Consider the following 16,127-nt stretch of genomic DNA (forward strand, 5'->3'; position numbering starts at 1 on the left):
TCTTTACCTGTTTATACGAATGAAACCGTCCATTTAAAGGCCAAAGTTTGTTTCTATTTTTAGATTCCGGAAACACATTTACGATAGTCTGTCTCCCCTTTGTGTTGAGTGATAACGAGACAAATCAGGATACCATACATTGAAAACAAGTATTTTTACGGGTGGTATTCTCATGCAGTATTTGTAAACAACTATTTCGTCATCCTACTTCAGAAATACTGCGTTTAGACTGCCATTTTGCACAACTTGATGCTAAGAAAAGGAAACTATTATTCAGGACCATGACATTACTGCTGAGAAACCTGCAAAAGACGGTTGTTTTCGACCTGCCAAAGTTGAAAACGGACATTAACTTGTTGAGGCGGATCTTCCGAACTGAACGGTATGACTTGGGAGTGATATGCATGGAGGATGGGCAACTACGAGAGATGAACAAAATGTACAGAGGGAGAAACGAACCAACAGATGTACTGTCTTTTCCATCTCATGAAGTAGGATACATATTCTTCATCGTAATACATTCCATATTTATTATTTAATATTAATCTTTTATATTTTCTTTTAATCTTTTCTTTTATAATCTTAATATTAATATGATCCTTTCCTTAATCCCTTTCCCCCTCTCTTTTTCTATAAATGGATATGTATTTGTTTGTACTTGTTTCATGCCTCTGAAGAAGGTCCGGATTGGATCGAAAGCTAAGGCCATCTACCCTATTCATTATTATTTAATATTAATATATAATATTAATATTAATAAATAAATAACAATTGTATAAAACTTCACTAAATTTGGTTATTTAATTTCAATTTCAAAATTAATGAATTATCATATTTATTTATTAGTTATTAACTAAAATTTTAAGTGCAATCATAACCCTCATCCTTGTCATTGTAATTGCTTTTGTTTAAAGGGCCCAGCAATCTGGACTGTGATCTATTCATCCAGTTTGCCATTATGCTATAAACCTAAAAGACAGTTTAATGTTTTGTATTCACTGTGTGTGTCAGAGCTGAAAGTAAAGCAAAGCAACGTGAATTTAGAACACTTTGAACTCTTGATGAAATTATGCACATAATTATTCTACTTCTAGAATTTTAAGTTTTGTTCCACTGAAGAAGATAGCAGAACAAACCTCATCATAATTCTAGTAGGACTCTAGGAGTTTACATGTCCTAGCTGATGTTATACAAATATTGACTGCTTCGAGTGCTATGGTTAAAACTATGACTCCCGAGGTGATCCCCGGAGCGTTCTATTTTCCCGAGGCGAAGCCGAGGGAAAATAGAACGCTCCGGGGATCACCGAGGGAGTCATAGTTTTTAACCATTGCACGAGTAAAAGCAGTCAATATTTGTTTTATAACACCCCAAACATTTCTAAAACCTGTATTATTATTATTAAGTTACAGACCTGAATGCTACATTCCACGGACGACGCGAACACAGATTGCAAACACTTTTACCTACTGTGTTGCATGTAGTGTCGGACAATCCGAAATGGTTACAGACTATTAATTTATCATCCTCGTACACGCAACGGACGTCTGGGTACTGCACGCCGTGTGCTAGTCTGTCGGACTAGCGCACGGCGCCATGTGCTAGTCTTCGGACTAGCGCATGGCAAACCGACGCTCTATCACACGGCCGTCGTCTAGCAAAACTAAGACATGTCATGTGACGCGCTCTAAACCAATGAGCAGGCACAATACTTGCAAGGGGTGTTATAAAACTGACTAGCTGCTTGTATACGTGTTGCACGTGACAAAGTCCTTGTGTTGTATATCTTGAGCGTGGAATTACTCTACATTGGGTTAATTTTTAACTACTCATACAACGGTTGGTTGTGTACGAGGTGTAAATAATGACTTTGACCTGTATCAGATAATAGAAACCAACAATCAATCGTAGAATTCTACACAATGTACTTTTATTCTGTCTCTATCAGAGTCTAGAAATAAACAAAAGAATCAATTGTAGAATTCTTTACTATGTATTTCTATTGTGTCTCTTTCAGAGTTTAGCCCCTGGCCGCTTACCTGACCCCTGGAGTGACCTCGCCGACCTTGGAGACATCTTCTTAGGGATGCCATATATTCAGAAACAATGTGAGCTGGACGGAACGGATGTCGACACAGTATTGCCTGTAAGTCTTTAAGTGTACGTGGTTGCACAAAACTTAAAGGGAAGGGATACATTCGGTAATCACTCTGAACATTTATGGCAATAAAAAACCGACTTGGTTAGACGTACAGCAGCTTAAAAAGTAAAAGCATTCTGAGAAACTTTTGACTTCTAAGTGATGCGAATCTACCCTTAGGAATTCTTGGCACAAGTGAGGATAATTTTATTTTAAAATCTGTAAGGCATGCCATTCTTTGGTTTGTAAGGCAGATGTCGGTCTGAAGCAGTGGTATGGAATAGCGTCAGTTTGTTTTCTCGTTTGGCGTTTCAGAATACCTCAAATGAAGTCTCACTGTGTTGTCAAATTTATGTGTTTTTTTTAAAGGTACTTGTGACGCATGGAATTTGTCATCTCATCGGCTACAAACACGAATCAGAAGAACAATTCAGACAGGTAAAAATTAAGGGAATCAAATTTTGAAGAATTTGTCACAAATGTCACCTCATCAAACAAGTTCTATGTGTAACATTTTTCTTAGCATTTACGTTGGCCTTATACCACTTCAGATGTACCATATGTGACTGGTATCCTGCTCATTTTTTTGCTAAGCTTAAGCAGCTCTTTGAAATTTGGGGCCTGGAGAGCCTGTTGCAACTAAGAGTAAGAACCCCCTATCCTCCTAATAATTTGCCACTTAATTCTCAGCCATCCTTTTCTCTGCGATTCAAAACAACACAAAAGACAATTGTTCTGAATGTATTAAAATGTCTTGAATTTCTTCCCAGATGCTGAAGAAGGAATCAGATATCTTGAAGGAGTACAACAAGATAACGAACAGTAACTTGAAGCCACTCACCAAGAATGTGGAAAGTCAGTATCACTGAGTCACGACAAGATGCAAGAAGGAAACTTCTAACATTCCTCTAACATGCATAAACCGGCCATTAGAGCTTCATCACGGTGTGGCCATCTTGATTTTTACTACATTCCAACTCATTGTTACCAAAATGAGACTGGACTTCACTCGTTCTAAGTCCTAAGATTAATCTTAAGTTAGAGAGAGTCTGGTAAAATTGATGGCAACTCCATTACTACCAATCAAGTACAAATTCTGAAAGCATTCACATGGTTTCACCTTGGGACTTTTGTCCAAGACAGTAGCTGAAGAAAACAACTTCCACCTCCTTCTGAAATAAATTCATTGATATGAAATATTATTTATAATGCTCTTGTTAATCAGCTAGCCTTCAGTTCTTATATTAAGATACTGATAGCTTTTTCATGAAACTCTTCACGTTGCAATTAAATAGCTAGATCACTTGTAATAACTTATAGTTCAGCAATACTAAGATTATTAATTGTACTTTGGAAAGTTGATTGTAAATATTTTTATACAAATACATTTTGTAAATTTCCAAGGGATGTTTTTAAGTTGGAACTGTTTACTTCAGAATAAATGAGAATTGGTGCAAGAGAAATAAAACAGTAAAATATAATCTAGCTTTTTTTGAATATTTTATTTCTTGTTTCAGTTTTAACATTTTGTAATTAATATTATTATCCGATCTACATGTAACAGTGGATTTTAATACACTGAGAAGTTGATGAATAATCAAGAGATTTTAATTAACAGGATTACACCATGAGTAAACCCCCCTGAAGGAAAAATGGAATCTTCCCAAAAAGGTTCTATAACTTAATTTAGAATACTGTTAAATAATTTGTCTGCCAAACCCTACAAATTTTTAGGGTAAAATACTCTACAATATAATACAGGGCTGAGAGTTAATTTAATTAACACAAAAAGTTGAATTATTACAGTTACAACACAAATAATAAATGAAATCAATGTAAAAGGACTTGTTTGTATTCTCAGCTGTTTCAAGCATGACATTTCCAAATCCTTAAAAAGTAATAAGAAATCATGCTAAAATAAAAGGGATTGTTAAATATCAATATCTTCAGGATTAATAAGGATTTAGGTACCCCTTTGTAGGGACAACCTAAGGTGATTCCCTTGAACAGTGGTCTGAAGTTTCTGTTCTGCATCTATGGATAATAATTTGGTTTGCTGCAACAGTACCTGCTAGGTAAATGTTCTTGGAGAATTTTGTCTTGCTTTATATTCTACTGCAGCGAAGCAGATTGTTCGGAATTTGGAAGACTTCTCTACTACCGCATACTCTCCCGAGAAGACTCCTGCATTCCGAAAAATCTACTCCGCGGTAACAGAATATAAAGCAAGACGAGTTCTCCAAAGAACATAATCTACCCAGCAAGTGGGTGCACACATGGTGTTTAGGCAAACCAAATACATTGTTACCTCACCATGCAATGCCTCAAATCCTATTTGTTATGTATCTACCCATGCCCCGCCTACTCTTTCATGGGTTTCTTAACTCAAACATCCCCAGGTGAGGATATGTGGGAGGGTTTTTTTACTCCTTTTTGAAATGTTAACCTTCTAACAACTACAATTGATATTCTACAAATAATTTCATCACTGATTTCTGTCGTCATTAAATTGAACATCAATATTTCATTATAGTCTAACTAGAGTATTTGTTTAATATTAAATGCACACACATTACATGCTTCACTGAAACCACAAATATCCACAAGTATTTACTTTTTATATAATATTAATAATTAATATTTAACAACATTATCTTCTTAGTCATATTCAGCATAGTGATCAACACAAAGACCGACAGCAGTTTTACAATTCCAGCCGCCGAATCTTAATTTGTTAAGCTGTACAGACTTAAGACCGACCTAAGATGATTACTGTTCCAAACCTGATTTCCATGACAACACGTTTTATTCCACACTAAAGCTTTTTTTATACACCTAGACATTTGTCCAATTTTACAGCAAGTTCCTTCATAGAATATCTATAAGCCAAAACGCATGGACTTGAAGTATTTAACATCAATACTAATAGAAGGAGTAACTATTGATACCGCAATATATCGATTGTTTCCCACATCTGGACTATCGCACAGCATGGATATTGAGTCGGCATATAGCTATGTACATTAACATTTTCCGCAAGTTAAACTTGGCTTTACAACTTGACAACCGTTGAACCATCAAAAATCATTTATAAGTTCAATAAATTTGATAAATTATAATTTACAGTATTATCATATTTAAACACTGATTCTCAAAATCTGACTTCTTCCTACTTGCTATTTCTTTAACACTATTTACCAATTTTTACCAGCATTACAATAAACTTTTGCCGAACAGTGGCCATCTTGTTTTGGTCCCTCATTGATATGTACAGCCAACAGCTATAACTGATAAAAAGACTGGTGCCTTTGACAGTTAACACAGTGACCTATACTAAGTCGTCGAGGTGCCAGACAAAATGGCTGCAAAGTTAAAGCATCCATTGATGTTTTAAAGCTTATTCTATTTTTTGCCTCAGCGAACATTTTATATCTCCACTACATTTTGTTTAAAGCTCTCTAGTGTAGGAAAAAACACCATCACACACACACCATTATAAGAAATGACGATTTAAGTTTTTACAGCCATGCAGTAACATTTTGAAGTACAAAAAATCAAAAAGGGATTGTCCAGGGATCGCAAACTAATTTATTTGAGTCGTGGGGTTCTGAGACGAGTCTAAGGTTCTGTGACAGACATTCACTCAAGTCTTTGAATGATTCCAATGTGCACACCACAATCACGAGGTACACATTTTTGTTGTCCATTTTATAACAACAGAAGACGATCAGAGCATGCTGATCGAAACGTTCAGTTGAAACCAACAGTTCTTTTTCAGAACCCCCCCTCCTAACTCATTGAGAGATATTCATTTCATGGCATTACCGCAAACTTGTCCATATCGTTTTCCCACCATGCAAAGTTTCAAATCCTACTTAGTTTGAAAATGGATTAGTTCTCTGAATGTTATTTATATATCAATTAACAATCGCTGTCAATGATGACTAAAAAGTGATTGAGTTTGTTCAATACAAGATCAGCAAAGATTTACTCAATATTCATCTGTTGTTCATTTGGTGTCTTTCTAACAAAAGGTGTACTAATGATTGTGTCTGTGCATTGATTCATGATAGGTTTACAATGAAAACTGTTTAAAGGCAGTGAACACTATTGGTAATAACTCAAAATAATTCTCAGCATAAAACCTCACTTGGTAACGAGAAATGGGGAGAGGTTGATAGTATAAAACATTGTGAGAAACGTCTCCCTATGAAGTAACGTAGTTTTTGAGAAATAAGTAATTTTCCACGGCTTTGATTTCAAGACCCCAAGTTTTGAATTTGAGGTCTCGAAATCAAGCATCTGAAAGCACACAACTTCGTGTGACAAGCATGTTGTTTTCTTTCATAGTTATATCACAACTCCGACGACCAATTGAGCTCAAATTTTCACAGGTTTATTTTATGCATATATTCAGATACACTGAGTGAGAAGACTGGTCTTTGACAATTACCAATAGTGTCCAGGGTCTTTAAGACATTTTATTGATGGAGTGGAGTGGAGTGGAGTTGTAAGAAGTTCCTGGTGGAATTTGTTTCCTCAAAATAACATCATACTGGGATCTATTTTACATCTTAGTAAAACAATATTAGGCATTTTTACCTCAACTTGTGGTGTCAGAACCCTACAACAACCAAAGAAAGTCACAGAGTAACTCAACACAGTTTCCCTTCCAGAAACCCCTGAGTTTACACATCACCTCAAAAACATAACACGTTGGTACAAAATTGGAGAAGTTAGACAGTAGCATTATATGAAAAAGCACCAAAAAAGAGACACAATAAGAATATTTTGGCATTGTTATAGAAATTGAGCGATTATACAGACATGGTTTCTAGAACTAGCTTGAGTTTTCAACTACTTTCATATTGAGAAAAAATTAATGAACAGGTGTGATTATATATCTGGAGGAAGGCTTACCGAATAATTTGATGAAAAACCAGGACTTGCAACATCAACAAAATAAAATTGGGGGGAAAAAATACATCTATATATAAAATTGCCTCTGAAGAAGGTCTGGTTTGGATCAAAAGCTATGGCCATCTACACTACTCATTATATAGAAAATTGTTTATTTTTAAGATTTGACTGATGAATGGGATGTTGAAAATTACTTGAATTTGGGGCAAATATTGAAAAAAATTATTTTTTTTTCTTCATCCTTGACATCTGCAGGGAAATAAATATTGCCTCACTAAAAAATCTACACGGGCGTGAAGGCGAAAAGTTTAAAACTCTACCCAACCTTTTTACGCATTAAAAATCAACATGATCTCATCGCAATACACAGATGGTCTTTAATTACAAAGCTATCATTCCATCACATTAGTGATTTATTGTTTGCTACTCTAACAAGATGAAAACAAGATTAAGCTGTCCGCTTTACTGTACACTTCTTAATCTCTATGACCATCAGATTAAGAGATTAACACCAGAATAAAAGATAGACAGAGTACTATGGAAAATCACTGCAAGTTTAGTTTCTACTGCGACCAAAGAAAGGGATGGGATATGTCTCGTTACCTGAAGACAGGAAAGTGAATAGTGGTTGTTTTGAACACAAAGTCTTTCATAATGCAGCAGGGGAACCAGTCTACTGATATTCAAATCTTTCAAATGGAGACATCAACATTTAGAAGCTATTTCAAAGAATTATTCAGAAAAGGATGAAATATCCTACAAGAGCCAAATCCACCCCCCCCCCCCCAACATCAAAACAAGCATTTGTTCTTACACAGTATTTCGACATGACTAAGCTCACAGAAAATAATTGCTAAGCCACAGACAACAACTTTGCAATGATTTCAAATGCAATGACACAAAATTTCATAGGTCAAATAAAAGGTTGGAGGTCAACTAAAAGGTGGACTGGCTCAGGTAAGACATGCATCCCAAACTGGGGCCAAATTCTAAAATTTGATACAGATTACCAGCCACACACAGTGTTTAGATTTTGTACACAAGATAAGCTGGTAACCAATACAATATTTCAAACTGACTAATACTTTGAATGGAATCAGCCAAGGAAAGCATTTCACCCAAGACCAGTTTCTTCAAGATACAGGGACGATAAAAGACTTCAGGATTTGAACATTTGAAATAAACGTAAAAAACATAAGATAATAGTTGAAAACTCAAGCAGGTTCTAGCACGACACACCTCAAATGGTAAGGCATTTCACTTGAACACTGCAAGGGAGCTGGTGAACGAGAGGGGGACGAATTTGGGGTTGGACTCATTAGTTTGGGGGGTGGGGGTTGAGGTGAAAGGTTAGTGTTAGGGTTAAAGGTCAGGGGAGACATTTGGAATGCGAAGGAAAATAAAAAGGAATATCCGGGAGTAAGCAGACAGCAGAAAATTAACAACATCAAGACTTATTGAATGCAATACACAAACTGGAGCTGGGCTGGCAGAGTCAGCGTAGACTGGTCCCCTGTCTGTGGTCTTATAGGCCCAATGATTTCATTGAACACAATAATTCCATTGGATAAACATGCAAGCTTTCTATATCTGTGTTATGGTTGATCTGAGGTGATGTAGTGTCAGTTTGCACTTTCGATCATCTGCATGCAGCAGGTGCATTATGTTTGTACATGCATGTAATGTTGTTTTATTCACTATGTGTACATGTATCCGTGATCTGACTGTGAATCTCCATGTGAAAATAGATGCAAGGTCAAAGGTACATCTGGCAGGATCCTGCCAGGTGCTCAAGGCAGGTATCTGGTCTTACATCGTGGCCCAATTTCATGGCTCTGCTTACCGCCGAATTCTGCGCTTACGATCACGATTCCCCGCTTACATGCAAGCACCTTATTTTTCTGCGTTGGCCTTGAAAGCATAGAATGCCTAGTAACGTGGAGTACGCATGCACAGAAGCCAAAATTCACCACTCACCCGTGAAATACGTTGCTGTAAGCACGGAATTCCCTGCTTCGGTAAGCGCCGATTCTGTGCTTACCGTAAGCAGAGCCATGAAATTGGGCCCAGATGTTCAGGCTAGGATCAGTGATGAGCTACATACATGTAAGTGAGAAACTGTTTGGCTCTAGAGGGCGCTATATTGTGTTAACATTCAAAAACACTATCTGGTCATCCAGAGTCTACTAAAGTTCGCTATATCTACAAAAACTGGAACTCCGTTAGGAAATGCCTGTGCGTTTTTTGACATGTGCGTATTTGACTGACCAATTAACTTTCCCAGTAAAAAGTCGCTGGACAATTTCTCGGAAAGTTAAAACATGTTGCCCTAATCTAAAACACGTACAATTAAATATACTTTGTTTATAATCACATTTATAATTTAAAACAGACAAAAAAAGTTGTATTTATACAAATATTACTCCTCTCAAGTTTCTATCTTTTCGAAAAAGAAAACAAACTTTTAAAGAGAAAAAAGGTAATTTTGAAATTATTTATAAATTAAACTAGTTTACTTTTTTTATGATAGATGTAATTAATGATTTGAATCCACACATATCTGCTGCACACATAAAAACTCAATTACTTGAAACATTGAGGCGAGTTTTCATTAAACCTGCTAAGCCACAATGCGTCATTAAGCTTTGCATTCGCAGGTTACCGGCTAAAGCTGTGCTTTTTTAGGACTGTCTGCCACTGGTCCCCAATAGAAACTGTTCAGCACATTTTATAAGAATGCTTTGCCACTGAATGGATTTGGACACAGTTCAAAGTATTACAGAGATGTCCAAACAATCGCAGAGTTTGCATTTAATGAAAATGCAATGCAAGTTCCAGACATTGGTAAGGTTATTATTTTGACGAGTTGAAATTCACCTTAAAAATTTTTTTTAACAAAGTTTTTTTCTTCTTTTTTCCCTTGATTTAAGCATGGCAGTAACAACGGGATACTTTAAAACACTAGATGGCAGCACACTTACCAAGTAAGTTTAAATTGTTTATGTAGTTCTGAGCGTGCACACTTTACCGAGAACAATGGATTTCACCTGGTAAGTCTGCTGCCACCAAGAGTCCCAAAAATCTCCAATTATTTTGGAAATTTTATGTACTTGTTTGTATGTGGAAACAGATTTGAAAGCAGAAACAATTTAAGTGATGTTTGAAGCTTTGCTTGGTGTGGATGACAGGGAAGCTGTAAATAGTAAACCTGTAGGTAAAATCATGTGCGAAACCTCCTTTCGGAGAAATGTTGAGAAGAACTGTTGTGGTATCAACGATTCGAACAGTATACTCTGCTCGTCTTCAAGAGAAACAATTTCTTGAGAGATGAAAATGAAGTATACAGCTCTTGACAATTTCATTTAGCTTTAACTAAGACTGATGCATCAATCTTTGTATCAAAAGAATTATTTTTCCAAAACTCCACATTTTATATCCCGTCATGATATTGCGAATCCTAACAAATTGTTGAATGGAAAACAAAATATATTGTGAACAAGCGGTCAACTTAATGTTTGTTGTGCAGAAACTTTTCAAACGTTACTTGTGTCATTTTTGTTGCCCGAAATATTTGAACATTATCAGATATGCATACCTTTGTTTATAAGCTACACGTTTTCACTTTCTAGTAGACCGTTTTACGTACAAAGAACACTTTTGGACACAACTGTTATTTATTTTTTTTACAAAAAACTTATTCCAATACATTTTGTTAGGTAATAATTTAGCGTTGAATTACACACCAAACGAGACTTCATTATTAATACATGCAGGGAGTTTTGTTGTTATATTTTTAGAGATGTTTTCAGACATCCAAATTGTGTTATTATTATTATTATTTTTTTTTTTTTCCTACAGGAAGCTTCTATTTATCTTTTAATCTACTTGCCAAAATGTCACTAAGATTAGGCTCACATTACTTACAAATTTCCCATATTTTATACAATTTCATTGAAATAATGTGAATTGCCATTACACCAAGTTAATGTATCTTACTTATAGAACCAGTTGTACATTTTGCCGTCAGTAAATCTCTTATTTTTGTAGCCATTATAACTCATCTAGATTGTTTTTTTCTATGCCTGTCTTAACTACCAAGGTTAAGCCAGCGGCCATTTTGAAATGAGCAGTATGGCAAGATTCAGTCTGGTGACAATGATGTCATGTATAGATTCATTGAAATCCAGGTTGTGCAGTCTTGGAACGTGACCAATGTTGTCTTGACTTGAGCAAGGTTGGCTTGAATTGAACAGTCTGGCGCTGTGATGTATAGTCCGATGTACATGTATGAATAAAACTGTATCACCCACAGTCAGGAAGCCAGACCAAATTCATTAAAAGCCTAATATAGTGCACCTTAACTTTACTACATTAGCAGTGAGTTTCAAATTTCATTAACACTAGGTTTTTGTCTACATTTTTTTCCTTACTTTTTTGTTATCTTTCTTTGTGATTTGGTTGCTGAAATCTACTTTCATTAGCTTGCTGGTTCACCAGTGGCTGTAAATAAAAACAGGAAAAAGAGGTTTTAATTTCCAGTCGCAAAGGATTATTTTTTTCTAATAAATACAGCTTAAATACAAATCTTAAGTATCAACATCAAAATATATAAAAAAGACTCGCAATTAATAATTCAGCATTCTCCTGAAGAAAGAGTAGTGCAATTTTAAAGTTTCCGGCTTAATATTGTATACAGAGCCGCCATAATGGATTTGGTCAAGACTGGTGCCTTTTCATTATGGCTATTCCTGCATTGGTTTATTTGAATGAGCAGTCTGGGCACCAGATTAATATTACAACCTACCAGTCATGGGCGTCTTGCTTGTGTTATTAGTAGATGTCTTTTGTCGTCCCCTTGCCTTCATTGCTGCAATGTCAGCATCGGTTAGCTTGGAATCAAGTTTAGCTGAAAAGAAAAAGACACAGAGCTTTAGGATCTATCCAAATTGACTGCTACGACTTTGGCTAAAGACAAGAGCATCTGTGCAAAAATAATAATAATAAGGCCACATAACAAACAAATTGTTGATCATCCCTGCCCGACCATTCAAACCCCCCCCCACCCCATTTTGTTTTCCTTTTTTTTTTTCTTTTACTGCCCAGATTTTTCAGCTGATAATTTTTTTCAAAATGTACAGGTTTGAAAAGATATTTAGAGAAGGTTTTTATTCATGTAGGCAAAGCAAAAACAATTCTTCAAATATTTACTTGGGCTACAATGTGCTTAGTTGTTTGAAAAAGTTTACAGAAAATGTCATCTAGGAGTAACATTTGTTTGACAAAACTATTGAAAACATCAAAAACATAAAAACCCTCTGTTTTATAGGTATTGTGATGATTTCTCTATTTTTGTTTTCATATTTGGCATGTCAACAAAACTAAAAACTAAAAACTAAAAAAAAAAACTATAAAATGGCCTAATAGTGGCTTCTTATTTATGTATAGCACTCGGTGATGATAAAAGTGCTTCAACATTCAGTATTTTCCTGCAAGGTATTCCGATTTGGCTTACAAGGTGCTGTGGCGCGATATGCTGCTGATCAAGAGAGTTGTGAGGAGTTGCTTTTTATAACACTTTACTTTGGCTGCAGATTTAGCAAATGTAATTTTCACCAGTGAATGTCAAAGGTTCGTTATCATTTATGGAATGCCTAGCCTTGTTGTTATACCTCCAGGAAGCTTGGGTAGCCTCTTGGCCTTTCTTTCCATGTTCTCCACATCATTCTGGTTGGAGTTCAGGTTATTATAGCTGCTTGATCTGTACAGGAAACAAACATTATAAACCAAACTTCATAAATAAAGGATAGCTCAGTCTGTCAGTTGGTAGAGTGCTGCAGCCGACTGCTGCAGCCGTTTTCGCAAAACGCTATCTCGAGTTAGGACAAGTAAATGTAACTCATCCTTACTTAGGATGGGTTCAATGCGTCCTAACGTCTATGGATAAGGAACTTTTAAAACTCGTCCCAAGTCCTAAGATTAGTCCTAAGTCCTAAGGAGTTTGGTGAAATCGAAGGCTGGTCAATTAATCATGGTAATCTGTAGTTCATTGGTTCAAGTCCCAATCAAATCTTCTTTGTTCAACTCCAAATTAAAATAAGAAGTTGTGAAAGTAAAACCATTATTATAAAGAGTGTCACAAAATGTCACAGAAAAAAACCATATACAAATCCGTTGTCACCCCCTTTTTTTAAAGACATTGTTTCAGGTTTCAAAAGTAACTGATGGTAACAGGGGAAGGTAAATTGTAATAATAAACTATGAAGAATCTGAATTTTAATGTGATTATCAACTCAGGTTTCAAAAATAAAGGTACGGAGCGTTAGAGTTAAAAACACAGTTGATTTTGCAGCATAATATTTCATGCATTTAACAGAAACAACAAAAGAATCTGCATAGCAGGGTTTACAACAACAAAAATTACAAAAACAAAAACAGAACCAAAAAAATACCAACGTTGATAAGGGATCTGATTGCGCCCCCGTAGCCCCCTCTGATGCATCATGGGACACATTGGGTGATGATGCATGCTGGGATTGTCGTTGGTGGTGGGAGGAGTTGGGGTTGTCTTGTTTGGAGTTTGAATGCGAGCGGGCACGATGCTGAGAGTGATGTTTCCTTCGGACGGGTTTGTCACTGGCTGACGGCGACGGGGTACCAGCGGGAAAGTTGAACGCATTGCTGTATAAATACGGTTAGATACAATGTTTGACAATACATGCATCATGCAAACACAAATATATGAGACAATGGAGGCCATCTTGGTCATGTCCCCAGAGGTCAATGTGAGTTATACCACCATATGACTAGTACCAGACTATATACGTTAGTGTCTCACAATAGGAAAATATCCTATTTATGTCTGTTTGCTTTGAGGTAATAGTCTCCCCAAACATAGCCTGGGCCCAATTTCACGAAGCTGTTAAGCAGAAAATACTGCTTAGCAAATTTCTATGCTAAGCAAAAAATGGGTGGGGTACCAGTCATAACAATGCAAACTTTATGGACTTTTCTCTGGTAACCAGTTTCTGCTGAACAGTATTTGTCTGTGCTTAGCAAGTTTTTGTGCTTACAGGCTTTATGAAATTGGTCCGAGATGTATTGGTCTAGAAATAACCCTACCCAAACATAGCGGGAGGCAGGCTACAATCCCTGCCATATCTCAATGGGTCCTAGCCCATGTTCAATACTGGCTCTCATTGCACTGTCTGCACTACAGCTGGGATTAACAACATTGAGCAAGGTAACAGGAGAGGGGATGTTTAATGTCACAAAACCATAGAGTTATATTTAAGACCTAGAGGGCATACTAGCCTATATACACGCCCCAGCATGCGCGGAGGCGGCCATTTTCTAAGTTGAACAAACAGGCATTGCTTAGCGTGTGTTTTTGTGCGACCATTTTGTAAGTTGACAAAACAGCATCTCGTCAGCGTTCAATAATAAAAAAAACTCAACGTGTATTTCATATTCAACGCGCGTACAGAATGGCGCTCTTGTGCAAGCAGCATCACCAGTGCGCCCTCTAGTTCTTATATATAACTCTATGCACATAACCCCATTATTTTGACCGGGATTGCAGCTTCATGCATTATATTCAACTTTATGGTTGAAATCCAAGATGGCCGCTACCCAAACAACATCAACATATCAACATTTTAAACAATGAACTGAACCAAAACTTCCAACAGCATTTTCAATTCAAAAGCAATACTAACTTCCACAACCTTCCCTTGCAAAACAGAAGACTAAAGCCTGGGTTCATACTTCCTGCAAATGGCGAATTTTGACATCACAAATTCGCAACAAATAGCTTGAATCAGTTAGATGTGCTCAACTCCTGCAAAACATTCAGGTGACATCCAAATTTATATCTCATTTGCATCCGCAGGAAGTATAAACCAGGCTTAATACTTTAAGGAACAAGACAAGTACTTAACGACGACCTCAGAACTTCAAAATTTGTTCACACCCCAACCTTGCACCTCCCAAAGAGCGAAAAATCAGTGAAAAGAAACTTACGATTTGTCCAAATTAGCTTGGCCGAACTGTTGATTGTGATTGACGTTACCGTCAGGACTCTGCTGGGGGCTTGACCTGATTGGCCCCTGCCCTCCGCCCCCACGGAGCCCGATGACCTGTCCTCCACCTCGAATGCCCATGTTGCCTGGAGAGAGGGGCGGGTGACCTGCCCGGATGGCCTTGGCTGAAGTAAGAAATCACATTTTTATTTTTATTTAAAATTGATGGTAATAAAAACTGGTTAAAAGTTAGATCGAATAGAAGTACAGCAGCTTTCAATCATAAATCATTTCAAATTGACGAAATGTAATTATGCAAAATATTTGAATCTGAAAAATTTTACTGACAGATTGTGTTCTTTTAAGAACTTGTCTTGCGAGATTTCTCTACTACAGCGAATCATATTTTATGAATTTGGGAGACTTCTTAGTTCTGAAACGAACTATTCTGCTTTTTAACTACTACCGTGGAGTGAGTTCTTCATTGATCTAATTTTTTTTCAGCTTGTCCAAGTCATCTTCAGGAAAACTTTATTTATTACAAACCTATCTGTGGGGAGTTGCCTCTTCTTGCACTGTTCCTCTGACGGACTGCTTCCTTGATCCTGTCCACTTCTTGCTGGTACCTGGACTCACACAATTAGAAAAACAATGGTTAGTCTTAAAGGTACCAGTTCACAAAACTGTAAAGCAGAAAAATATTCTGCTTAGTGAAATTCTTTGTTAAGCAAAAAATTACAGAGGTATCGGTCGCAGCAACGGCAAATGTTTGGTGTGTTCTTGCTGGTAAGCTGTTTTTGCTTAGAAAAATGTTTTTGTGCTAAGCAAAGGTTTATGCTTAAAGACTTTATGAAAATGGAAAAGGTATCAGAGGCCAATTTCACACAGCAATTAAACTCATCGCAAGACGAATTGTCAGAATTACCATCGTGATTTGTATTGTAACATCACACTTAACTAAGCAACTACGATTGATTTGCAGTTAAGATCAATCTTAGCTCTTTGTGAACTTGACCCCTGGTTTGAAAGTTTGGAAAAGTAAATTTTGT

The 16,127-nt window shown here is 36.5% G+C and overlaps 2 protein-coding genes across 4 annotated transcripts in view; one reads left to right on the forward strand and one right to left on the reverse strand.

The window, feature by feature from the left end:
* The first annotated feature begins 120 nt into the window (after window positions 1–120).
* LOC139948606 (endoribonuclease YbeY-like) lies at window positions 121–3,621 on the forward strand. Its single transcript, XM_071946791.1, has 4 exons — window positions 121–491; window positions 2,018–2,146; window positions 2,510–2,578; window positions 2,911–3,621. Exons 1-4 carry the CDS (start codon window positions 282–284, stop codon window positions 3,007–3,009), a joined length of 507 nt encoding a protein of 168 aa, XP_071802892.1. The 5' UTR covers window positions 121–281; the 3' UTR covers window positions 3,010–3,621.
* Window positions 3,617–16,127, reverse strand: part of LOC139948604 (kinesin heavy chain-like) — a 48,263-nt gene continuing 35,752 nt past the window's right edge. For 2 of the 3 annotated variants that reach the window (XM_071946788.1, XM_071946787.1), the window contains exons 21-26: window positions 15,625–15,704; window positions 15,080–15,263; window positions 13,514–13,738; window positions 12,730–12,818; window positions 11,865–11,966; window positions 3,617–11,560 (exon numbers count right to left, since the gene is read on the reverse strand). In XM_071946788.1, the coding sequence (XP_071802889.1) occupies window positions 11,538–11,560; window positions 11,865–11,966; window positions 12,730–12,818; window positions 13,514–13,738; window positions 15,080–15,263; window positions 15,625–15,704 (703 nt within the window). In that variant the 3' untranslated portion in view covers window positions 3,617–11,537. The remainder of the gene's footprint in view (window positions 11,561–11,864; window positions 11,967–12,729; window positions 12,819–13,513; window positions 13,739–15,079; window positions 15,264–15,624; window positions 15,705–16,127) is intronic. The other variant, XM_071946789.1, reaches the window with a different exon arrangement.

Source organism: Asterias amurensis, chromosome 16, assembly GCF_032118995.1.
Source record: "Asterias amurensis chromosome 16, ASM3211899v1".
In the NCBI taxonomy this organism is placed as follows: Eukaryota; Metazoa; Echinodermata; class Asteroidea; order Forcipulatida; family Asteriidae; genus Asterias; species Asterias amurensis.